The following is a 27416-nucleotide window of genomic DNA, read 5'->3' as shown; positions in this document are numbered from 1 at the left end:
TTGCTGTTTCAAGACAGTAGATCCTTCTTTCTATTCCCCCACCCCAATGAATACTGTAGCAAAATCAGAGTTCCAGGTGAGGAGCAGGATGGATGTGCGTATGTGTATATTTTCAACGAACAGGCTGGGTTTTTCTGGCCAAATCTGTGCCACTCTGACACAAAGAAACAAGCAATCCAGCTATTTTGTAGACTTGTAGACTCCTTAAGGTTGGGAAAGACCGCTAAGGTCATTGGGTCCAGCCATCGGCTCCTCACCACAACGCACACTAACCAACCATGGCCCTCAGTGCCACATCTGCATATTTCTTGAAGGCCTCCAGGGACAGTAACTCCACCACCTCCTGGGGTAGCCTGTGCCACTGCCGCACCAGGTTCTGAGAAGGAACATCCAATAATTCCTAATATCCAACCTGAACCTCCCATGGTGCAACTGGAGGCCATTTCCTCTTGTCCTGTTAATAGTTAGGCAGGAGAAGAAGCTGACCCCCACCTCACCATCACAGCATGCTTTCAGGTCATTGTAGAGAGCAATGAGGTCTCCCCTGAGCCTCCTATTCTCCAGATTGAACAATCCCAGTTTCCTAAGCCATTCCTCACAAGACTTGTGATCCAGACCCCTCACAGTTTCACTGCCCTTCTCTGGATGCGCTGCAGGGCCTTCGTTAAGGGACAAGTCATATTTACATACTCAGGCTTATTTACTTTCAGTAAATTTTCATTAAGGACTGTTCAGACAATCCTTGTAGAACTGAGCTGATATCTGTCAGGATCTGATAGGGACAGATAGACAGGCAAGTGGGGAGGGACACACACTGGCACTGTGGACATCTCAATAAAGGACTCTGAAGAAATGCTCTCACAAGAAAAAACTCATTTCAGAAACAAAACCAGGGGCCACAGTGCACGTTGGAGCAGCCCAGAACACAGTGGAGGAACGAGCAGAACCAGAAAGGTCTGATTTTGGCCATTTCTCCCATGGGACCAGTTATGCAGCCCTTCCCCTCAAAGGAAATACCCACCCTAACCCTTGTATGTACAGGTACACAACTCCAACCACCAGAGCACATGCATCCCCAGCCATCCTTCGGGGGCAAAAAAGAGTTGCCTGTGGAGGGGGAAAGAGCAGTGTGGCACTTGTGTGTTTTTGTAATAGCGGGAAATAGCAGTGAAACGTAGGAGTGCGAATGTGAGTTTGTTGTTCAGTTATACGGGTGATCAGAGATGCACTGTTTGGGTTCAGCTCATGCTACTCGAGAGCAGCTCTTCAGCTTCCTGGGGCAGGATGCAAAATACGGAGCAGTTTTAAATCGCTGCCATTTGGAAGTTGGCACGTTGTCTTACTGTAGGGCAAGCTGTCGTGCAAAGCTGCATAGATTAAACCCAAACAGATCGCTATCAATCACTTCTGTGTGTGAATTAACAATGAAACAGCAAATACCCCGAGCTCCCCACATGGCCCGGCCATCTGTGAGCATTAAACATAGCGAATTCCCCAACACATGATATTCTCAATGCTCTTTCTTGGAAATCATCGCTGCAGTTGAAGCAGGAGTTGTCTTGTGCAGACTCTGAGATTATTACAATTGAAAACCACACTCAAAGAAGGCAGCACTTTGTCACTGTACCAAAGGCATTACTCACTTCAGTAAACCGGTGACCCTCTATGAAGTGCAACCACAAGGGAAAATCGAGCTGAAAGAATAGATTCCACATCTGGTAATTACAAACAACAAGCGTTCAGTGCAAACGACCGACTTTATTTATTCTTTTAAACAGCGAGTTTGTTTACTGCCTAATCCTGAAGTCCCTGACAAGTAAGCAGTTCCACCAATGTAAATGTTTGCATAAATAGGGATAACAAGTTGGTGCCCGGGATATTTGAGACTGAGTGAAGATGTGTTACCCGCACGGACGTTGTGACACAGACGTGTTGTTAGCATGACACAATCTCAGGAATATCAGCACACCTATTTTTTCCTCCAGAAACCGAGGCCGCTCTTCTTTCAAACAGAGCTCTTCTGTTACCAACACAGACCCTATTTTTAAAGCATCGATACTTTGTCATAGCAAATGATTGTAATTTTACATTCAAGATACAGCATACTTTTTCAGTGAATCCCAGTTTAAGATACGTTATATTTAAATAATCTATATATTACATAAAAAAATACACATCTCTACCATAAACAAGGTCTCGTTTGTACCCAAACGCCCTGCCCCCTTTGGGCAGCAGGCCTTGCTGCGTGCCTCCCTTTCCTTAGGCTCCTCAGCCAGCTGGGACACCCACCCAGCAAATTCTACCGCAATCCACTCAAATGGAGAAGTACTTCCTCAACGTACAACCCTGGAATGCAAGAAAAATGCAACTTAAAAATATATGCATTATTTATTACTTCTTTAAAAAAAAAAATCATAGCGTACCGGAGAGCTTCGTACAGTTTCTGATTGAGAAACTCTTCAACTTCCACCATGAGTTTAACATCCCTGCTGAATCCTTGAGTTCCGTGCACCTCCAAGTAAGCTAACTTCAATCTTAAGTGCTTAACATGCTTCTGTTTTTCTACTTATATTTCCAATGTCAATGCAGCAGTTTATTTCCATGTGCTATAACGGCGTGTACCTACTGAGTGGCTGAACATCGAGATGCAAGAAGGTGCACTTCCCATTGCCCTGCATTCAGCTGCACGCTTCACAGAGCTGAACTCAACTCCTCAAGAATAAGCGCACCCTTTACGTTCACGGGCAGGCAAAACAACATATATAATGATCTCGATCAAAGAAGAGTTACAAACCATTGCTCAGATGTATGCACTGTTCCATTTATCTTGGCCATAAACGAAAACCAAGCCATTGTTATGCTGGCAGATGATGTACTGTGTGTCTAAGAACACGGCTACAAGAATGAGAGCACAGATACCCATTTCTTTTAGCAGTTGTTTCAACTTGATCAGAAGTTTCATAGCTCTGTTAGCCTAGCAGCGTCTTCTAACACCGCTAAATCATTACATTAATAATTAAGGCTACTAATATGCATACAGTAAGGGCTAGCTTGGTGCTGAGAAATCCCTCACCAGCTCCCAGAGTAATTACAGAGACTGGGTCCTTTTTGTTGTGGAGACAGACCGATATACCCATACTTATTTTAATCCTTTCTTTCAAAGCTTGTATTTTTATTACAAATAATAGTAATAAAACATTGAAACAGATAAGATGCCTAACTGTCCAAAACCTAAAACCACCTCTTTTTTTCCCCTCGGCAAAACTAGGCAAAAAGAATCACAAGCACCTGAACAGCCTTGGTGACTCAAACCGAGGCAAAATTCAATGTCATATTGGTAGGTTAAGAAAAACTAAGCTACCTAATCAACCGTGTAACTGACGCTACTATTTCCAAGGGAATTTGAGCTTAACACCAGCTATCCTAGGAGGATAACCTTGGAAATTTCAGAGCTCCAAATTTGCTTTTTATCTGGGAGATAACAGGACAGCACAGAGCCCTCCTCACTCAGTTTTGCTGCCTCTGTGCCCAGTGTCTCAGTAAAGGCAGCAAGACCCAGCACTGAATAGATGGATAATTCTTCTTTTACGCTGAGAGACACTGATTGTAACTGATAAAAATAGGCATGAAGGAGAAACATTTGCCTCTCTGTCTTAGGGCCAACACCTCTATATTTCAGCATAAATGCAAGTAATAAAAATTTATTTGTGTGAGCATTCAAACGTGTTTTAGGTGGAAAAAAAGATTGTATCTGAATTTCACAACAAGCTTCACAAATATCTATTACTAAAACTGAAGGGCACGTAAGGTTCAAAACTTGCATTGGCACAATTTAAAACTGAGGTCATGAAAGAGCTCATCCTACAGGAAAAACAATAATTTAAATGTAAAGCTCTGAGAAACAAGGTGTATTAAATTTAAAACAACTAGAAGTAGTAACTTAATTGGAAAATCACGCTCTGAAAATGGATAGAAAGGAAGAAATACTGGAGAAACAGAGTAAAATTGTGTCTTTGCTGAGGTACAAAGAGAAGGGCCCATTGTACAGGATGAACTATTTTCCAATGGCAAATCCTTCACATACAAAAAAAAAATCAACCCAAGATTCACTTGTCAATCACACGGTTCAAGATTTACATGTAATAAAGGCAAGGCAATACTCAAGTTATGGCCTGTCAAATATTTACCCCACTAACATTATCTACAGAAGCACTTTACCATTTTGTACACAGTGATTCCTTATGCACGTCGAAAGGCTTTCATTTTAAAAAAAGACATTATATACATATCTGTACACAATTCCAACAAGCATATTCCATCTCCCAGTGGAATTCTTAAAGCAAGATACCTGAGGTTTCTCAATATCTTCAATTTCTCTATCACAAACCGAAATATACATCTCAGATTTTACAAAAAGACGCCTCCCTGGAATATGTGCATTATCATTAAAAAAAACTATAGCTTTAAGGAGCTGAAAAAGACTGCCTCCATCTCAGAGACTCCACTGTCACTCTTGCACGTTGAAGAATGTCCTTTCACCGGAGGGTATTTCGGTGACTAAGGGGCAGAACAACATCAGGATTCACTTCTTCAGTGCAGACACCTTGGGATCTCCGTTGTCTCAGAAGAAGAGTACTTTAGTAGGATGAAGTACTTCCTCCAGCTAGTGAATATCTGAGGAGCATAAGAAATGGTTACTATTGTGACTTTCAGAACTCTTTATGCGACAAGCAGCAATTAAAACTTATTATTCTGTAATGTTGTTGAAGTTCTGGTCTTTTTCCTTCCACAATGACATCCATCGGCACTGTAACACTTTCAAAAAAGAAAAGCCATAGAACTGAACAATATATAAAATACACTTCATCAGAACACTGCAGCAATGCCCCATATTCAAGTATGTTAGCACGAACTACACCATATGGTATATTTTTATATAATGTGGGCAACATTTAGCAATTCTAGCCTTCTTACTTGGCACATTGACTTCATAATCATTCCAAAACGTTGCTGGGGCAGGAAACTTGTATTTCTGAATCTAAACTGATTCTTCTATCATCCAAAGAAAAATATTCATTTTAATCATATTAAACTTTCAATCAACTTTATATATTATATAAAGTTATATATATTATAATATTGCAGATCAGAACTGAAAAGGTAAATGGACTCAACTCAATTTATTGGGCAGTTCATCTGAGGATCCCAATAAATCCACACAGTCAAACTCGGGAAATACAGATTTAATCAGTCATAGGAGGAATGAAAACCTCAACAGAAATGTGTTGTTGAAGAGTCATTTTCAACAGTTTACTTACAGCTGGAGAGGATATTGCACATGAATACAAGAAATGACCAAACGATGCAGCAGAGCATCCAGTTTCTTGTCGTTTTCAAATAAGGACAAACTATGTTTTCAGAAGTTGACCAGCTCCTAAAATACCCACTAAGGTGTGGAATGGTTCAAATCCATTTAAAAGGAGGATCCTGTCACTCATTTCTTTGCTTTATGGAAGGAACATTAGCATGCTAATATGCTGGCTTATTCTTTAGTATAAGAGAAACTTCACCTATGCATGACCCATCAACAGACATTGTCTATGAACTTTTCTCTCTTTCAAAGAAGAGGAAGCATCTTCTGATCTAGTAAAGGTGTATGTTTGGTGGCCCTGCCAGGCAGAGGGGTTGGAACTACATGATCCTTGAGGTCCCTTCCAACCCGGGTCATTCTGTGATTCTGTGTGATTCTGTGAAGCATCCGTGACAATAAGATATTATGGCTGAGAAAAACAGCAGTAGTCAACATAATCAGAAACATAAAGAAAACAAAATGCTAAGGAAATGTGACAAAAGTAATGACTGTAGAATCATCTCCAGTGCCACATAAGTGCTATGTGACATCCTCTGCACTAGGCAAATTGTCAGAGTCCCCTGCAAGAACTGCAAATGGAAAATGCTGTCCAGTCTCATGTGATACAAAATATGCTCATCAACAGTAGCAATGTTCATATGGACTATCACTTGAAGCTGGAAATCCGAACTGCTTATACAGTTAGGTGCTTGTGGTTTTTACACAACTACACAACGGAATGCAGAGAACTGTTTTTTCATTTATTAAATAATAATTTCAATTTAGTAGTGCCTGTAGAGTAAGATCTGTAATTTTCTGTAATCCTTATTTAATTATTCCATTACCTCTGAAGCCTCTGCACAAGCTGTGACACCATGTTGTCTGTGATGCCTGGACAAGCCTCTTCAGCTAAATAAATAGCCTTCTTCAGTTCCTCTATGGAATCCGTGTTACCACCACACACTTCACTTTTCTCTTTCAACTGAAATAAAAAGCAGAAGTACATTAATAAAATATTCAAAGTATTTCCATAAACAGTATAATGCAAAAGCTTGCTATAAAGTGGCTGTCAGTGTTCAGAATGTTAGGGTTTGACTTTTGCTATTCATTCTTGCACCCTAAACACCTTTGTCTACCTGAAGTTAGCCTGTGCAGCAGTTATGCAGCAGGATGTCATTTGTCTTTACAAGACTTCAATCATTCACACATCCTTTTCATTCAAGTACTGTGACACTGTCCCAAGAAAGATGCACTATTTAACTGCAGCTGTTTGGTTTCAAGATGTGTTGCTGACATATCCGCTTTAATATATACACACCAATAATAAGAACCCAGAGATTTCTAAGAGATGCATAACAATGGGCATAATGAAGAGAAAATGAAAAATAAGAAGGTATAAAAATGGAGGGTGGACAACAGAAAACAGTGGATGCAGGACCCACTTCATTTTTAGAATGGGAAAGGGAGAAAGAAGACCTGAAGGAGACGCAGAGCAAAATGTTTGAAAGATGGAAAGGTAGAAGTTGAAAGGAATGTCTGAAACAGGGGCAAGAAAGTGAGTAATACATAAAGCACTCACATGGAAATAACAAAAATCCCTGCCAAAGCATTCCTCCAGTTTCCATAGGAGGATGATGGGCTAATTTAATACTGGGCTTGGAATAACCAATACAGAAGTTGTGCCCTTTAAATAAATGAAACTGCTTTTGTGCGCTCAATATCCTTCCCAAGCAGCATGCAAAACTCAGTAATAATCTTCTGAAACACCGCTTCACTCATTAGAACAAAATTAAGCCATTTTCTCTGGGAAAACAGGTCCTCTGACTTTCTTTCTGTAATGCTTACAATGACTGAAAAAAATATTTAAATAAAAAGCTTTCATAGAAAAGATAGCGTGAGAGGGAAGGGTGTGTTTTTTTTAAGCATTTTTTATTTTCAGCATTTTTAAATAACATCTTTGTAGATATCCATCTTCCCTTTCATATGATAGTTATTTAAGCATTTGGAAATAAAACCAAAACATAAACCAAGGCAAAATTGAGAATGGGAGCAACCACAGCCACAGACTGCAACAGAGAAGAATTTAAAACTTGTAACAGGTAGAATGACATGGAGAATGATAAGAGGAAGGTTTGTTGACATCAGATCAATTTAGCTGGAACTAAAAGTGTAAAAAGTCAAGTTCCAAACAGGTTGCAGAAACCTCTTATCTTTCCTCATATTTTTCTGTTTTTCAGAGACATAAATGTTAGAACTGAGTATGATCTAAAGCAATACCTTACCTCTGCAAATAAAGGGGATATAACCGTAGACAAGCATTGGGATAGAGGCCTTTTGGGGACGTCCTTTTCCTTAAAAGAAAAAAAAAAACAACAAGGTTCTTAAGAATTTTATTTCCAAAAAGAAGCATTTTCATTGCATTCTGTTTCTAATTAAACAAAAGAAAATAACTCAAACTTGCTACACTTCACAAAAAATATTTCTATGCATAGACAAATACGTACAATATCTTACAACAGACTGTTCCAAAGCACTGTGGAAACTGGATGTTGAACTAAAGTTTGAGGGTGTGGCACCTCAAATACATGCAAACTTCAAGTTACAGGGGAAAAAAAATATATATATGGATATCACAGAATCACAGAACTATAGGAGCTGGAAGGAACCTTTGGAGACCATCTAGTCATAGAATAGAATTATAGAATTGGCCTGGGTTGAAAAGGGCCACAATGACCATCTACTTTCCACCCTCTGCTGTGTGCAGGGTCACCAACCACCAGACCAGCCTGCCCAGAGCCACATCCAGCCTGGCCTTGAATGCCTCCAGGGATGGGGCATCCACAACCTCGTTGGGCAACCTGTTCCAGTGTGTCACAACCCTCTGTGTGAAAAACTTCCTCCTAATACCTAACTTAAACCTCCCCTGCCTCAGTTTAAGACCGTTCTTCCTTGTTCTATCACTACCCATACTCATAAGCAGTCATTTCACCTCCTATTTATATGCTCCCTTTAAGTACTGGAAGGCCACAATGAGGTCTCCCCGGAGCCTTCTCTTCTCCAAGCTGAACAAGCCCAGTTCCCTCAACCTTTCCTCACAGAAGTGCTCCAGCCCTCTGACCATCTTAGTGGCCCTTTTCTGGAGTCCTCCTAAAGCAGGCTCCCTAGAGTAAGTTACACAGGAAAGCATCCAGGTGGGTTTTGAGTATCTCCAGAGAAGGAGAATCCACAAGTTCTCTGGGCGGGCTGCTCCAGTGCTGTCATCCTCACAGTAAAGAAGCTCTCCCTCATGTTCAGATGGAACCTCCTGTGTTCCAGTTTGTACCACTCTTCCTTGTTCTGTTGTTGGGCACCACCATCCTCTTGCCAACCACCCAGCAGATACTCATAGGTGTTGATCACATCCCCTCTCAGCCTTCTCCAGGCTGAACAGTCCCAGGTCTCCCAGCCTTTCCCCATAAGGCAGATGCTCCAGGCCCCTCATCTTCTTTGTTGTGCTCTGCTGGACTATTCTGGCTCATGACCAACCCACTGTCTACCAGGTCCTTCTCTGCAGAGCTCCTCTCCATCGGGTCAGCCCCTGACCTGTACTAATGCATGCAGTTATTCCTCCTCAGGTGTAAGACTCCACACTTGCTCTTCCTAACAATCCTATGAAGCCAAATTCACCAAATCTTACACACTCCAGTATTCACTGGATGCCTCTCACACAACAGGCTGAAGTTCACCCAGCCAAAAGAAAATGTGGAAAATACAATACTATCTGGTCTTCCCCCAGTGTTTGGCAATAGCATTTATACACATCACAAAGTACAGAAAAAAGACATGTTTACAGAATACCCAAACTTTAAGATTTAAAACAAATGTGGAACACACATTTTCAACAGAAGTTCTGAACATTTTACATTTCAGATGCTGTCAAGGATATTTAATAAGTAGAGCTGTGAAAAATACTGAATCATGTCACTAAATTACTAAAGCAAGAGTCCTTGTATAATACAATCAGCACTTAAAGCACCTTATTTCTTTGTAACTCCAAAGGCTGAGCTGCTCCATTCTCTAGATTCTTGGGATCTTTTTCTCTTATTGTGAAGATCCATTCTCCTGAGTCACTCCCACCTGAAGCCTGGCCATCTGGTTCACTTTGAAGAAAGGAAAAATAAGTTTTATTACCTACAACTCATTGCCTGTGTTCATCCAACATACATGTTAGTCACAAAACCTCCACTGAAGACTGAAATCAGGATTGTATTGTATGGGCCAATGAGCATCAAGACAAGTGTAAAAGACAATGCAATTATCCTGGGGGAATTTAAAGGCTTTTATTTAGAAATTGAAACCAAGGTAATTCAATAAAAGTTAACTTCAAAAATATAAAAGGAGAAGCGTTGCAGATGGAAAATAACCTCCCAGGTAATGTAAACAAGTAACGTGAAAGTTAAGTCTTAAGTTAAGACTCAAGCTTTGAATAACTTTGTGAAAGTCAATTCATTCCCACTATGAACGCAGATTTCTTCCCAGTTTCAAAATATGTCTAACCATGTGGGGATGCAGTGTGGATTTAACAAACCACATCACCCATTTTTTTGTGGATGGCATATTAAAGGAAACTGTATTCTCTGATTCCTGCTAAGCTGAAAGAACAAAAATATTTTCGCTGATGCTAATCGGTCACAGAACTACATTTCATTTCTCCTTGTAGCAGATCTCTAACTTTGTTTCTTTATGATCTATGAATTAAGATTGCTCAACAAGAAAACCACCACCAATTAAAAGAGTATCTTTTGGCCACTGTACAAAAAGTATTCCAAGTACCATGCCAAGCTAAAACCAATGTAATTATTACAATAAAAACTTTCAATATTTCTGCTTGAAGTCACATAGAACTTCTGTCTGTCACTGAATGAGGCAAATCTACTTTCTGTCTACGCATTAGCTCTAGAGAGTTGATCAGCTTGGAAGGTTAGCATCCAATCGGATCAGCATGCCAAATCAATTCATCTTTTTATCACCTCTATTGTAAGGGCTGCTGAGGAAGCAGAAAGGGAAACAAGAGCTTAGACAATGACTTCTATTGTCTCATAAGCACTCAACCACCTCTTCAGTTCCTATGCCAAGCCATCAAAGCTGGTCTCATATTCCACAGGAGAAATGAACTACAATCGACTGCTTCAGTTAGCAGCTGATCTCAGATTAGTTTTAGCACCAGTAATTCAGCTTCCACATCAGGATTGGAACTGTAATCACTGGAAGGAATCAAGACATTAATAATATAGGACAAACCTATAGCTGACATGTTGGCCAATGTACCTCAATCAACCTGACGTTTGCCACTAGCACAGAGACTGGAACTGCAGAGAATAGCCTGCTTTTTAAATTATAATTAGGAATAGGAAGTTCATGAATAAACAGTAGCAATCCCTTCATTTCCTTTTAGAAGGTCTGCAATCTGATGATGCCTAAGTATTTGAGAGTAACAAAGTTAACTTATTAACACATCCGTAACTATTTTTAACTTGATTTCCTACAGAACCTAATTCTTGAATGTATTAAGCAGTTCCATCAAATTTCACAGACAGAAGTTAAAAATAGAATGGGGAAAATCACAGCACTCTAAAAATCTGAAGTTCTGAATCACATCTCATAAAAACACTCACCCTTGTACACTCAAAACCCCATTACCATGGAAGCATTATTCCACTAACTCTTTCCTATTTACAAGGATATGCTTCTGCTTGCTAACTGCAGATGCCAAAACAAATGCCAACCTGCCACCAAGCTCCCCTCCTTAGACGGCCATATGCACACACAGCACAGTGTATATGTACGCTGCTACCTGGCTGTGCAGGGTGAGATCCAGCTTTTGCTCACATGACAGGAGCATAGTTGGCCTTATGTCTAGGAAAGACCCTACACTCCACATAGAGGAGAAGAATATTGTACAGAATGAGCCATAAGAATTGTTTTCAGTGATTAAGTTATTTGCATAAAATCCCTCGCAACATTTAAATTAAGATTTCATTAGCTTACCACGGCTGCTAACCTGAAAAGCTGTAATTAAACAACAGAACACAGGAATATACATGCTTAAAATAATGTGCTAAAATAAAAATGTTACAGATTCGTTAGACTTACGTATCTGAGTCATCTGAGCTGGAGTCGTCGTGACTTTGTTCAGACTTCCACCTCCTGTGCCTATCAATAAGCTCAGTCAGGTAGGAAGTTTTCTTTGCATTCCTTAAAATGAATTTGTGTTTTAAGAGTTCCTTTGCAGTAGGTCTCTTAAAAGAAAAAGAAAAAAAAATTACTGCATTTGAAAGTGTTAAAATGACTCAATATACGAAGGTTAAGAAAACCAGTCCAGACTTGGTACAACTGAGTACTTACAGAGACATACAGGGTCTACAAATAATATTTTTACCTGATACTCTAGAGAAATGGAACTACATCTCTTCTTATGTAGACACTAAACAATAGAACTTTTCCTAAGTATGAAACAATATACTAACTTGTCTTCCTTTGATACTTAAATAATGGGGAGCCTGAGGCTTCATTCACAGCAGACTTTTCTAACATAGTCATCGTTATGAGAATTGTTGCCTCCACTTGAAAGCTGTCGACTACTTTGTACGGTGCTTTACAGACCTACCTCTTAAGGGTCATACATTAAAAAGCCCATAAGAAAATAACTCCCTTTTAAACCAGTTTCTGCACTGAGGTTAGACACAGCAAAATCTCTTCAAGTAAAAAAGAACTTATCAGGTTAAAATTAATTAAAACTGATAACCTGTTAATAAAACCTAAAATGGAAGCACCTGGACCTTGAGAAGTCTCCAAAGGTAACATGTAGTTACCCACATTTAAAGAAGTAACTGAAAAACATTCCACCACCAGAAATCAGACAGATCTCTTCTCTAGAACAAATAAAGGTAAAGGATATTTTAAAACAAAACAGACCCAAAAAAAAGCAAAGAAAAAATAATTATTGTGCTTGTATAATGGATTCCGGTGATCCGATAATGTAGAGACTTCTGGACGTAATTTGTTAAATTGAAAGAACACACACAAAAAATTGCCTACACACTGGTTATGAACAACAGTATTCATCCCAGGCAAGATAAAGAAGTAAGCTTACAGTTTGCTTCTTTTTAAAAGAGAATTGAAAATGAATATTATTGTTACCAATAAAGAAAAAAGTAACTGAATCTCCAAAGAGCACGTTGGAATTTCTAGTTAGACCTTTCCCTATAAATCACTGATACAACCGCTTCCTTTAAACTCCTGTAAACAAGTTTTTCCATAAAGAATTCATGTAAACCAGTCAAGTTCCCAACAACACACAGAAAAAAAGCTGAAACTCACAAAGCTTGGGTCCTTGTTCAAGCAGGCTTCAACAAACTCTTTGAGGGATTTACTGAAGTTTCCTTCCAGCATTGGTGGATTGTTTTTAGGGATGAGGAACAAAACTTTCATTGGATGTAATTCTGAATGAGGTGGCTCCCCTTTTGCAAGTTCTATGGCTGTTATGCCTAATGACCAGATATCTGCCTGTAAGAAACAATGCTGTTAAGACTGGGTCAGAGAAAGAGGAAGCAATATTGATGTCAAAGTCAAATTTAAAATCTATATTGTAAATCACTTCATTAAATTGTTTTTGTAAGCGTGGTCTGATTATGTGGTTAACCACATAAAGCAAATGACATGGAGCTCATCAGTTGCTTTTATGCTGTAGCATAAAGCAGTTCTGACTATTATAGCTTACAAACTTAAATCACTTACAACTGATTTTGAAACACAAATCTTTTTAAATACAGTACTGAAGTTGCTACAAACCAGCACTTAACCATACTGAAGTTTACTATTCAAGTATGAGGCAGTAAAAGATACTGGAATACAAGATGTCAAAACACAGATTTTTCTTCAATAAGCATCAAGTAGTACAAATTTAAGATACAGAATAGATTAGAATGTATTTCTTTCAGGGGCTTAACATCATCTTATTTATCATTCTTATTCGTGGACTAGGGAAACATGGTCTAGAAGAGTATTACTCAACTTTTTTCAACTCAAGATTTCAACCAGTTAAATACAGAATCCAAGTACTTGGTCCAAGTTTCTGAAACATGGGAAGTGCTTTTCTACCTGATCTACCTGGTGAAGCTCCTGAGAGCCAAGATGGTCTCATCTAAATGAAACTTCTCTAAGTCATGCACACAGACAATGCAAATCCAAAGGCTCACTGTCATGTTAGAGAGGTAAATTAAATCACACAGCTGAGACCAGTGGTAAGACTCCAAGAATTTAATGTCAGTGATGAGTTGGATTCACATTGTTACTGGATGGGACCATACACATACTGATTTTTTAGGAAGGATTATTTACATGTTGGGTTTTTTTTCGGGTTTTCGTTGTCAAAACAGTCTACTTGTTCCAGGGAACATAGACTTCCTACATCCAAATCCTATTGTGAAATTTGCCTGAAGTAATGCATCGTAATACTTAATGTTCTGCTGAATACAGTGAGGGAGGTGAGGCACTGGAAAGTCTGTCTATAGATGTGTGTCACAGGTTAATACTCTGTCCCTGGAGATGTTCAAGGCGATGCTGGATCAAGCCCTGATCAGCCTGATTCAGCTTTGCATGTCCCTGTTCATTGCAGGGGAGTTGGACTAGACGACCTTTAAAAGTCACTTCCAACTCTAAGGATTCCATGATTTTATAAACAAAACAGACACAGAAACCAATCCAACCAATGATAAGGTATCATTCAAAAATATTCACATTTTGATTTTCCTTTTTCTTCTGAAGCAAAAGCAGAACAGGCTTATCCTCAGGTACAATTCTGATGTGAACTGCCTGACTTGATTTCCAAACAGTGCATTTGGAACATTGCTGGGCCATGAACAGGTTTATTTCCAGGTGCTAGATAAAGTCTTCATTTATCAGTACTGTCACAGAGAATTATTAAGATTAGAAAAGATCTCTACAATCATCTAATCCAACCATCAGCCCACCTGCATCATGACCACTCACTCAATCAAAGAATCAGTAAGGCTGGAAAAGATCTCCAAAGTCATCTAGTCCACCCAGCAACACCATTCACACAATCACAGAATTGTTAATTTTGGAAAAGACTTCCAAGATCACTAAACTGCTGCTTCTCTATCAGAGCAGGTCCCCTCTAACTCATGGGTATCCAACCTTATGGCTTGCCTGCATTGTAGTGAGAGAAGAGGAACCATCTAGGGCTGCATATATACATTATTCATATATTTCATAAATAATAAAAAATCTCAAATTGAACACAGAATTATATATGTAAATAAGCTCCAAGTTCCATTTTTCTTAATAACAGCATTTATCAGCTAAGTTCTCCTCAAGCCTGAGTCTAATAGTGAACAACTTTCCTCTAAAAGGAAATCTTTTCTTGGTTGCAGAAGAAAAATGCTGCCTGAAAAGAGAATTCCTAATGTTAGCAACTGAGTATTATTTCCACCTTATTCGAAATCCCAGTTTCTCAAAAGAAATGTGTTAAACTCATAAAAACTGATAACTTTCTTCTGTCAGGCTTTCAGTCAGAGGGGTAGCATGTATATACATGCATATATTTATAAAAAATCAAGTTCATATGTGTGTGTGTACATATGTGCATAATTCTTTCTTTCTTGTCCCTTAGGTACCTACTGCCTTCTACTTAAGGTGATGTTTCTCCACTGAAAACGAACAATGAAGTCCAACAAACCTTGGCTACACAATAGTTCTCTGAAGCTGCAGCTTCCTATGGGAAGCACCAAAAATATTCAAACAAATTCCCTCTGGAGCTGAATTGTATCCTGAGAAAGGATATCAAAACAGATGCAACAGATGCAAGTACTGACTTCATGTGCATCCACCTAAGCAAACTTCAGGCACAATGGGTGCACATGACCTCTGCAAATGGGTCAATGTCAACTGGTCTTCTTTGGATTCATCATCCCAACAGGCATCATTCAAACAACCTTACATCATTACGTTTACCCCACATTAAGATTTTGACAGCTTTAAATCCTGAACAAAAATTACTCTTCCAAGTTCAAATGGGAGTCGGTAATTTGTTCATTGCAGTGCTGACATAAAGAACTTCCCTTCCTTGTTCTAATAAGTATAGTCTAACTTTGAAACTCCTGTAGTTGAAAGAAATGGGTTTAGTACAAGAAAAAAAAAACCTAAAAATTAAATATTTAATTCTTCTATTAGAAATAAGATAGTATAAAGGGCAGAGAACTAGTAATGGGAAAACTAAAGCAAATAAAAGAAGATGACTTTCAGATGAAGAAAGGCATAAAAACCACGAAGAAATAAGAATTTACAAAAGAAGAGAAATTAGGTAGGAAGGAAGGATCTTATGTGGACATTGAATCAAAGAGCAAATGACTTGGAGAAAATGAAATACACAATATGGGGAAAGATAAATATAAAACAGGAAACAAAATATGAAGCAGGTCGTAATTTTAACAGAACTATTACAGTCATGGTTTGACTTTTCTTTTCCCATGGCTGATTTCCCTTAGCAGCCACATTTTTATTATCTCTATGGATTACTTGGGCCTTCAATGTAAACTATAAGAGAAAATGAAAAATGAAGTTTAATTTTCTGCCATCAAGTACTGTCCTAAGTCTAGCTACTTAACATGTTCAAATGCCAATATTACAGCTAACTTACAGAACACAACTGGAAATACTATGTTCTCAAATACACAGGTGTGAATTACTTCCTGAAATCTAATAGAAGGTGCTGAAGCTCACTACCTGATTCAAAACTATCATCTTCTGCTACTAAACATAAGTATTATAATGCCTATTAGTAATATACGTCTGAGCTAAAAATAATACAACAGTTTGAAAATGGGACCGAACAGAGTAAAAACAGAATGAACAAATCCAGTGTGAGAAACACATGGCTTATCAGAATATAGAATCATACAATCATAGAATCACCAAGGCTGGAAAAGACCTAAAAGATCAGCCAGTCCAACTGTTCACCTGTTACCAATACCTTCCACTAAACCATGTCCCTCAACACAACATCCAGTCGTTCCTTGAACACCCCCAGGGTCGGTGACACCACCACCTCCCTGGGTAATGCAGTCCAAAAGCCCCACCTTACCTTGAAACTACAATATTGGGAACATAAATTGCAAGTTGAATTGTCAAGATTCACAAATTTTAACAGTAAAATACATAAATTGTATGCATTTGTTAAATCCCGAATTAAAACAGTATTTTCAAAAATACAGGAATTGTACCCAACTTTTTCTGTTTCTCTACAGCAAAAGATAAAGATACTGAACAGATACATTTGCATAGCATGCTTTCTAAAAAATAAATAATAACGCTATGTTAAAGTAGTTTTGTAAGTTTTACGAATGTTAACTGAAATGAAGCAATGAGAAGACAAATCATAGAATCATAGAACCATAGAATTACCCAGGTTGGAAAAGACCTCAAAGATCATCAAGTCCAACCACAGCTTAACCATAGTACCCTAACTCTAACAACCCTCTGTTAAATCATATCCCTAAAAAAAACACAACCATTGTTCTAACCAAAAATATTTTGAGTATTTCACATGAGGAAATTCCTCTTAAGTCTCTGTCTTTGATTCTGAAATTTGTTTACTAGAATGTTTAATTTCGAAACACATCTGGATACAGATGAGATGTAACTATTATGTTAATATCTGAAAGTGTTGACAATGGAAATCAATATACTGGAATATCAGTCCTTGCATACATTATGTTGATAACACAGGGCAGGACGTATTCAGAAAATCCACCAACTGCCCATAATATTAAGAGGAATGATAAAAATGCCCTATCAAAAACCTTAATCTTTATTACACTGATCAGCAAAACCAAAATATGACTCTCACCTTTGAATCATAAGCAGATTGCTTTATTACTTCAGGTGCCATCCAAAACGGAGTTCCCACAAAGGTATTCCTCTTTATTTGTGTATCTGTCAGTTGCCCAGCTACTCCAAAATCAGCTAGTTTTACTTCTCCTTGTTCAGATAGCAATACATTAGCCGCTAAGGAAGAGAAAACAGTTGAAATTAAACGATTCAATTCTGCAAGGGTCTTTTTTTTATTCTTCATGAGCTCTTCAAACTCTACTAGAAAACAAAAGCAATTTACCTTTAATATCTCTGTGGATTTTCTTTTCTGAATGTAGATAATCAAGACCTTTGAGTATCTCCCTCAGTATTGTGGCAATCTGGGTTTCATCAAGTGAGCCAGGTTCTAACTAGGAGACAAAAGAAATACTTATGTGTGTGTGTATGCATTTATGAAAGGAGAAAGGAAGAGACCAGAAATAGAACCGAGTACAAAAGAAACCACTCATTCTGGCATACCTTAAAACTTTCCGTTTGCTAACTTTGTAACATGAGACACAAAAAGATAATCTGCAAACAACAGGAAAAAATAAACCCACTACAGTTCTAAACTAAGTTGTCCTATGACCAAAAAAGAAATACTTCTCTAAAATGCTTTTAAAGGCTCCATGGAGACACAGTTAAAAGTTATTTCTTTGTTGTGGTCATGTCATAGATACATGTGGTTTGGAAACCATTTACACTGTAAGCTCTTTCTTATGATCACATTTAACTTAGATGTACAAGTCCACAGGCCTTATATGGAACCAAATCTCATAAGCCTGAGGGGGAAAAAAAGGCACTGAAGATGCCACATCAATCCAATATCACATCACTATATGTCAAATATGATTCTGTGAAGCTGTCCAAAACACAATTCAAATCACTATGCTGACAAAGCACTGCATATTTTATAAGTTCTTTTTTCATACAAAACTGAAGGTATAGATCTGCAAATCATTGGAAAGGTCACGACCTAGAAGAAGCTTCTTAACTAGTAGGGGCATTCGGAGAGAACAAAACTGAAACTCTGACTCTGCATATACTAAAAATGGGGAGCTCTGCTCTGTGACAGCAACAGGGTCCAAGGGAACAGCATGGGGCTGTCAGGGGAGGGGCAGCTGAGGGTCAGGGACAGGGTCTGCAGCAGAGGGTGGTGGGCATGGAACGGGCTGCCAGAGTTCAAGAAGAGTTTGGACAACACCCTCAGATGGAGGGTTTTCATTTTGGGTGGATCAAAACATCATGGATAACACTCCATGATCCTTATGGGCTCCTTCCAACTAAGGATATTCTATGCTTCTACTCCAGTATTACGGTCTATTGAACAACAGCAGACACTGAAAAGCATTTCAGAAAAGATTAATACAAAAAATACTAGTACAAACCTCAGCTAGTAGGCAGGAAAAGAGCTAAGATTCCATGTGATGCTGACAATATATGTGTTGTATTCGTAGCCTTACTTTCCATCTTTTTTGTTTTCCTTTAGCTTTGAAAACTTTATCCTCATAAATTATTCATCTCAGCACTGATATTACCTCAGCAAACCTAACATCTACAGAGGAAGGTTTTGTTCTTATGAGAGCAACAAACAAGCATATATTTTGCCACTCCCCGGGGCTCACTAAGACATTCCCAAGGCTTTGTTTCTGCTAAGCTGTAAATGCCAGTTCAAGAGTTGGCAACATGATACACAATATCTAGAAGTGGTAAGCGAACATCTGACAGAAGAGGTTATCCCAAGTGGGCAGGAAGTTGTGAAAACAGACTTGGACTGAGAATATTAGTGTTTGTCCTCTTGCCACAAACCTATCAAAATTGAAAACCAATGTATGCATAGTTGCATAACATGCACTTCCTCTTGTGAGGTGTGACTTTGAAAAACGCCACCATGAGCAGGTCTTGTTCAGCCTGGATAGGTCTCCAGGCAGACCTCACTGCCCAAAGAAGTTGTGCATGCCCCATCCTTGGAGGCATTCAAGGCCAGGTTGGATGGGGCCCTGGGCAGCCTGACCTAGACAGAAAATAGTCTTTTCAGCCTCTTACATTCTCTACGTAACTGAAGATCAGCATTCTAAGATGTTTAGGTCATGATTACAATGCTGTTTCTTAGTTTACTTCCATCTCTAGAAATAATCCATTTTGTCACATGGAAAATAATGTTTTCCTGAGATTGACAAATTCTTTTTCTTCTTTACTGAAACATCCAAACTAAAAGATTTTATTTAAGGCATCTGGTCACACTGCTTTCCAATTTAAAAAGTTATAATCTTATAGTTCTAAGACCATTAACTTTCTGTTATTACTACAACAAACAGTATGAGAGGCAAATGATACACTACAGCTTCGAGAGCTAGAACTGAAGAAAATAATTATGTTGGTAAGGTAAAAAAAAATCATATATTATTTACTTACAAGATCCAAAGCTGACCCTCCACCCAAGTATTCCATTATTATCCATAGTTTTGTATCCTGCAAAACAGAAAACAACAAAAAACAGATTATGTTTGTAAAAAAATCAATTACCAGGAAGTCAAAATGAGAATCATTCTATTCTTCTTGCAAAAGAATCTAAAGTTTTAAAACACCAATAACATTCAGCTGATTCTCTAAAACACTTGTTATTCTTTAAGAAATGGTAACATTTTTCGTCCTATCTGATTTGGAATTAACTTAGCCTGCCACAAGCTGTTGACAGAACTGCGTGTGCTAAAATAATAAAAACATTAATATTCTTCATGCTGTTAATGTAAATCATCAAGAGAAAGGCTAATTCATATTTACCTGTAGGTAAGAGCATGGACAGTTTAAGTTAATTAACTTCTAAGTAACTGATGCATGCTTTTCAGCATCAAACTCAAGTTCTTTTCATGTTACCTCTCTCGTCTGCTACTAATACTACTCGAATACAGATTAAATCAAGGTAAGAAGAAATTTCTCTGCCACTTCCTGCCAAGGAGTGATACAGCAGAACAACTCTTGCTTTTATGCTGGAAGCATACAGGAACAGCTTGAGCATCTAATCCAGCGTTCAAAACCTCAGAACTGGGAAATGAAAGACTGGAACCAAGACTGCACAATTATTCCAAAGCTCTGAGTAAACTATTAACTCCCAAGAGCTACCCACCCAGTTGCTGTTCTTATCACCCTCCTTAGTACAGTTAGCAAAGTAGTAGCTGAGACAAGAAAAAAGGCATGGGACGCTCAAATGGAGCAGAATGAACGCCTATGTTTAAAAATTCTCATTACAGACATTCAGATTCAAAATTAATTATATTTCCTTTCCTTAATATAAAATGTCTTGATTTTATTAACTATCTTTATTCATACAAACACCACTATCATTTTCTTTGATAATTTGCTGCCTAGGTTGAATTTCATGTAAGACTCATTCTGCACATCCCTACATTGCTTCATTTTTTGGAAGGTAATTCTTAACTTTACTGTCTCTGACCTAAGAAAGAATACAGGCAAGTTTTCTTCAGTAGTGTCCCTTCGTCTAATATACGTATAGAACTTTGAACAACTACATTTAAGAAAGATGAAGCAATCTAGTAAGATGCAACATAAGAATTATTTGAGATGATTACTACAGTTTACCACTACAGTTTTAGACAGTAAATGAAAACAAATTTAAAAAAGAAATCTATATTCTGAAGGAGAAGTTTAATACCCGGGAATGTTTAATGCAACATACACACAGTAAAAGACACCAGACCCAGTCACTTCTCACTGTTTGCAGTGCCTTATTCCCAGGTACAATAAGAAAAGCATTCGTTTCATCCAGCTTACAGTAATGCATCTTCTGTCGATAAAGGCACACAGCTCTCACTGCTTCTCTCCACTGTCACATATTGTACCATTATTAGGCAAGATGCTGGAGTTCCAACATCATCTACTATCTATAACACAGATCCAGCTCAATCCAGATACTTGCTCTTCAGGAGTCAACTAATACTTCTTACTTTCTGCAGATACCACAGATACGCAGAGAATTACTGCCCACTTTGAAAGAGTCCCTTAACAGTCCTGACATACGTACTCTGCTACTAGAAGTTTTTCAGATTTTGCCTTAAATACTCCATGTTCTGACAGCTCCAGACAAGCATGAACCTGAGAGGTGTAAGTCACTTTACCTTCTGAAATCTTCCTAGGCCCAATCAAAATTACATATATAAAATGATGTGTGTTATATACAAATATGTGTTTCCATCTGAAAACTTGCTTTCTAAAGCAGTGTGAAATGCTTTGAATATTTGAATTTTATGAGCCTGCAACACTCTTTTTTCTACTGTCTCAGTTATGCCATGGATTAAGAGAAGTAACAGCTCTCATTACGATATGCCAATTTCTCTTAACTGTCCACAAAACCAGACAGTAAGCTCTCCAGTCTCAGAAGTTACTTAAGCTGCAAGTCAGAAATCTAGAAGCAGAATAAAATAGTTCTTAAAAAATGAATATAATTTGAACTATGCAGTTACACAGTCATGTAACATAAAGTTATACAACCATAAATTAGAAAAATCAGTCTATTTTTCAAGTCTCCATCAAATAGATAAAACTGTTGCAATGAATCCCTTTTGACTCAGCCCAGCTGAAAATCTTTAATCTACACACATCGCTTAACAAAGAAAATACAAAATGAAAAAACACTTTTGGTGAAACAATTTTAATCAATTGCTAAATGCATATTTTAATTTTACAGCCAGTAACCTGAATACACTCATTTTATGCTAATGCACCAATGGCAACCCCCAAGTTGAGCACCACTGTCCATTCCCTTTGACATGACAAGAACAACACATCTCCCTCCTCTCGGTCCTTCCTTTCACAGTATCTCATATAGACTCCACATTCCTTATCCTACCGTCACGTTCCTTTTTAAAGCTGCAGAAATTCCCTTTTTTGTATGTACTTCTTTCACTGTTTAGTACATATTCCCCATTTTTCCTTTTACAAAACACGAACACCACTACATTTTCTTCCATAGCCTAGATTAATAATTACATATTACACAAAATCACTTCATTTTCAAAAAGAAACTACACTTATATACTCAGACTAATGACACTAATTGTTCAATTTTAAGATCTGAAGACTAATTTTCTTATTTTAAGCCTCAGTCCCAACAAAGCATTCATTAGACCCCCAGGTACAGTGGAGCCACAGTGAGTTAGCAACTCAAATTCAGGATTACTGTTTTTCTAGATGAGCACACTAATGAAGGCACATGGTACATTTCCTTTTTCACAGTAGCAAAAGAGGTTTTCCTCTCATGCCATGAAACTGAGGAACAGAACAGCTTTGGAATATAGAAGAAGCTGTGTTACAGAAAGGCAGAATTTCTATACGTCCTTATCAAACTAGTTTTTTCTTCTTTTAGTTTGACTCCTGACTTTAACTTTGAAATCAGACAAAGACCTTACAGTAGCAGACGTATCTGATGAAGAATTCACCATTTGTTTACTGTTACAGCATGAAATGATTTGTAAAATGAGTACAGAGCAGGTAAAGAACATCTACCATGTGAAATCAAGGATCATCCATTCCTGCCCTAAACACACACTTATTCACCGAAAAAATTCTCCCTCTACATATCCAAAAGCTGATTTTAACAGAAATCAGAGCATAGACAGAAACACACAATCAAAATTAAAATGTTTCTTTGTGAGTCATTATGAAGTTAATAAAACATTTAATAAACACAGTGAGTCCGAGCTTCAGAGATGCTTTGTGTTTTTATTTATTTATCTAGCCGGAAGAATGTACACACACATTTCCTTGGACTGTGGTATTGAGAGATACACTTAAAGCAATCAAGCTGAAGTATAACAGAAGTATATCTAAAGCACCTTTCTTGAAGGACGGCAGGATCACTGAGGATAAGATAATACAGAGCCATAAATGAGAAGGATCAGAAGGACCAACCAACCTGTATAGCATTTCAGAGTGTAGCTGGTTCTTAGAAGAACGAATGACTCTATGGTTCTATGATTCTGTGACTTAAGGTTGGAAAAGACCACTGAAGGTCATCTAGTTCAACCATCAACCCACTCCCAGCATGCCCACTATGTCCCTCAGAGCCACATCTACACGTTTCTTGGACGTCTGCAGGGATGGTGATTCCACCATCACCCTGGGCAAACCTTTCCAATACCTAATGACTATTTTTGAGAAGTTGTTTCTCCGAACATCCAGTAGAACCTCTCCTGGCACAACTCTAAGCCACTCCCTCTTGTCCTGTCACTAGTTACACACAAAAAGAGGTTGAACCTCACCTCACCACAACCCCCCTTCAGGAAGTTGTAGAGAGCAATGAGGTCTCCCCCCAAGCCTCCTCTTCGCCGGACTAAATACCCCCAGCTTCCTCAGCTGCTCCTCACAAGACTTATGCTCCAGACCCCACACCAGCCTCATTACCATTCTATGAACATGTGCCAGGGTCTTTCTTGTAGTGAGGGGGCCCAAAAATGAACACAGTGCTCAAGTCACAGCTTCACCAGTGCCAAGTACTGAGAGATTATCACCTCCCTGGTCCTGCTGGCAACACTATTTCTGATACAAGCCAGGCCTTCTAGGCTACCAGGCACACTGCTGGCTCACATTCATCTGGCTGTCAACGAACACCACCAGAATCTAGATTCTAGCCACAAGCCTGCAAAATGGAGTGGCATGATATTGTGATCAAAGTGCAGTAGCTGGCACTTGACTTTGTTGAAGCTTATACAATTGCCTTCAGCTCATTGATCCAGCCAATTCAGATCCCTCTGTAAGGCCTTCCTACTCTCAGGCAAATCAACACTTCCTTCCAGCGAGGAGTCATCTGCAAACTCACTGAGGATACACTCAATCCCCCCATCCAGATCATCAATAAAGATATTAAACAGGACCTACCCCTATACTGACGCCTGGGAAAAAAAAAAAAAAAAGTCAATTAATGAAGCTGGGAAACAGCACAACATTAGGCACCTCTTTGTATTCTAAGTGAGACAAGAAAGAATATTTTCCACTTTAAATTCACAGTATGTAATTAGCAACAGGATAATAGTTATCTATAAATACCTACAAAATCCTTTTACTGAAGGCTTGTTTTGTTCTGGAGACAAACCATCTGTGCATTCCACTCAGAATCTGTATTTACAAATGCTCTGACTTATGTCATTGATATCAGATCAAAAGAACCACAAGCTAAAAACTGCTAACAAAGATAAGAACCAGCTTAAGTCGATCTGCATATACTAAAAGTTTAACTCTCACTGGGTTAGTAGAAAAAAACTACAGTACTGGAATGTAGAGGATTTTACAGACACTTTACACCTGTGTTTTTAACTGTGTATCTGAAGCCCAGGCTGCCCAGCAAAGCCACCAGGTGGCACGAACACATAGTACCAGAGGTGCTTTCTCTCACCATCCCTCAGCAAAGGCACTGCCCCAAAACAAACTGTGCGATCAACCTACCAAATGACAGAAGCACAAAATCATTTATCTGAAATGAATCTGAAAATATCTGGCAAACCAATACCCTTCATAAAAAGAGGAAGAGATGATTAACAAAAAAAATACATTCTATTTCCTCACAATTATTGGGTTCAACTTCAGGCATCTTTTTATTCACTCAACATATCCTTTAAAAATCAGGTCACAGTAGCAGCCCCTGTTTTGTTACACAAGATGAAGAGCAGTCATGCCCTGCCCGGCATTAGAGTTCTCATCACCTGTTAACTCATCTGCGAGCTCATATGCAGCAATAATGTATAGATCAATCAGGAAATTAAAAAACAAATAAAAAACCAGCAGGATGCCATAAATGTTGCACTGATTCAGCAACAGGAGATAGTATTTAACTATTTGTGGCATTCGACTCTCTAAGACAAGATCAAACCATTTCAGAAACAATAAATGTCAAAAACCCTCTCAAATCTGTATCAAAGAGCATCAAGACCTCCAAAACATTGTACCCTAGAGCTTAAACTCTCAGGAAAGAAGATGACACATACATACAAGAAAATACTTTAAGGCTGTCAGAGAGAAGGCACCTACTACATTAAAGCATTGCAACTCGATCCTTGCAACACTGCAGTACTTGCAGTCTTTACAGTTAGCTGAATTCCATTTCTAGACCATCAGAAGAGCAGTAGAACAGGTGCCATTTGTAAACAGTGAGCTCTTCAGGAGTACAAGATGGATATTAACACTACCCAGCAAATGCATGCCTTGGGCAACAAATACATGAGCTCTACTTCACAGCGTCAATTGATGTGATATCTAAAGTATTCATAAATAATATCCACATATACTATTGGTTCCATTTAAATCTAATCAGAACTTGGTACAGTGTATATTAACAGTAATTGCAAAAACGGCTTTCAAGTTAAATTTTTCAATACATGGTCCTTCTACAAGGAATATAATGATTGCACCCAAAAAATTCAAATAGCATATCCATGCAACACTTAGATTGCTCAGAGGGATTAATAACTCTTTTGACAAATGAAATGGATGCGACAAAAGACAGAAATTACTAATCACAAAAGAACTTGACGTGCGTGAAAACAGAGGACACTCAAAGTCCATGACGTGTTAAATCACAGAATCACTTGCGACAGAAATCACCACTAAGATCATCACGTCCATCTATCAGAGACAAACATGAACTTTTATTGAATACTACACGCCATACGTGTTTTGCATGTGTGTAATGGCCAGGGAGACCTGTTCTTTGATGGTGCTGAGGCCTGTGAGTCGCCGGCCTTCCTCTTCGGGGCTCGCCGGGTCCCCTCAGGTGGGCTGGTGCCGGAGGGCCCTGCCACAGGCTCTCCTGGCTCCTCCTGAGGCGCTGCCTGCTCTGTGGTGACAGTTGCAGGGTTGCCGTGTGGGCGGCTGGGATGCCCACGAACCTCTTGTGTTGCCCTGCCCAGCATTTCGTCCCTGTTGGAGCTGGCAGGGCTGCTGGAGGGTGCTGAGCCAGGGACAGGTGGCTCCTCTGGTGTGGCAGCTCTGGGCTCTGCTGCTGTGGCCTCCTGTGCCCCAGGAGCAGGGGGATGTTGAGGCCCAGGAAGCGGCCTGCCACCCGGCTGCACCTCCGCACCGCAAAGGCGATGAAGTGCCTCACAAAGGTCACCGTGTGGCCGTGCAGGTCAGGATCCAGCATTTCTATCAGGATCCCCTCTGCCAAGCCTACGAGGAGCAGGGCCCAGATGACACTGTCAACCAGGATATTTGCCTGTGGCCCCTCGGTGCCCAGGATGCGGTGCAGGTTCTGGCGCAGCCAGGACCGCAGGGGCCGCAGCAGGGCCGGCTGCTCCCTGAAGAGGGAAGCCCATGGTCAGGGGAGAGCCGCCCAGAGGATGCGTGGGCACTGCAGGCCATGGCCGGCTGCGTGGTGGAGTGTGCGGGTCTCCGTGTAGCAACGGAATGCCTGTGCAGCTGGTCTGACCTCCACCTCCTTGTGTTGTCGTCCGCTTGCACGGAGTGAATGATGTGTTCTTCACATCCGTTTGCACAGCGGACACTGGGGCCTGGTGCTTGTCCACGCTGGATGCAGCGGAAGCAGAACTGGTGGCAGCAAGGCATGGCGTATGCTGCGCTGTCAGTTCTCCAGGCACACGGGGCAGCGGGTCTCAAACTCTGCCTCCATCCTTCCACCAGTTGCGGTGGGCCAGTGGGAGCGGGAGATGGTAACGTGCTCCCCAGCATAACGCTGCAGCAGCAGCAGCAGGTGACACGCTGGAAGAGGACAAGAGACATTAGTCAGACTCCGGCCTGGGAAGGGTCCCTCAAGTTGTGCCCCCCCGCTGCCAGTCTCTGTGCCGCCTACCTGTCTGTGCTGCACACGCTTTTTTCTCTAGGATGTCCCGTCTGCCTGCTCCCGGCAGGCTCGGGGAAAGAACAAATGGCTCTGAGAAGGCCGCTGGGAGCTGTGCTAACAGCACCCAGAGCACTTTCCAGCACCAAAGCTCGCCCTGTCCACACTCCAGTCCTCGCACACACGCTCGGTCGGAGGCCAGGCACGAACTGCTGGGCTGAGCCGCTGCGCCGCGCTCAAAGGATCCGTGGGCTATGGAGTCACAATCCGTTGCCTGGAGATGTCTCACAGCATGGCCTGGCCAAGCTCCTGGGCGTCACCTTCACTTCACCTTCACCTGGACACATCACT

General features: G+C 39.7%; 1 protein-coding gene across 1 annotated transcript; it reads right to left on the bottom strand.

The window, feature by feature from the left end:
- Positions 1–1738: 1738 nt before the first annotated feature.
- On the bottom strand, positions 1739–23392 carry LOC107307996 (serine/threonine-protein kinase 24-like). Its single transcript, XM_015851536.1, has 10 exons — positions 23315–23392; positions 19676–19732; positions 17523–17631; positions 17259–17416; positions 12710–12895; positions 11483–11628; positions 9366–9489; positions 7633–7701; positions 6196–6332; positions 1739–4674 (listed from the first exon to the last, which is right to left on the bottom strand). Exons 1-10 carry the CDS (start codon positions 23390–23392, stop codon positions 4638–4640), a joined length of 1101 nt encoding a protein of 366 aa, XP_015707022.1. The 3' UTR covers positions 1739–4637.
- Positions 23393–27416: the final 4024 nt, after the last annotated feature.

Source organism: Coturnix japonica, chromosome 1 (assembly GCF_001577835.2).
Source record: "Coturnix japonica isolate 7356 chromosome 1, Coturnix japonica 2.1, whole genome shotgun sequence".
NCBI lineage: Eukaryota > Metazoa > Chordata > Aves > Galliformes > Phasianidae > Coturnix > Coturnix japonica.
Note: the sequence above shows the minus strand (reverse complement) of the source record. Positions and strands in the feature narration are given on the sequence as shown.

Excerpts from the sequence above, each read along its gene's own strand:
- LOC107307996 (XM_015851536.1), bottom strand. The coding sequence starts at position 23,392 with ATGGTGGAATCACCATCCCTGCAGACGTCCAAGAAACGTGTAGATGTG. Across the intron at positions 17,417-17,522 it reads AATCCACAGAGATATTAAAG|CGGCTAATGTATTGCTATCT; the intron begins GTAAATTGCTTT and ends TCTCTTCCTTAG. Across the intron at positions 6,333-7,632 it reads TATCCCCTTTATTTGCAGAG|TTGAAAGAGAAAAGTGAAGT; the intron begins GTAAGGTATTGC and ends TTTTTATTTCAG.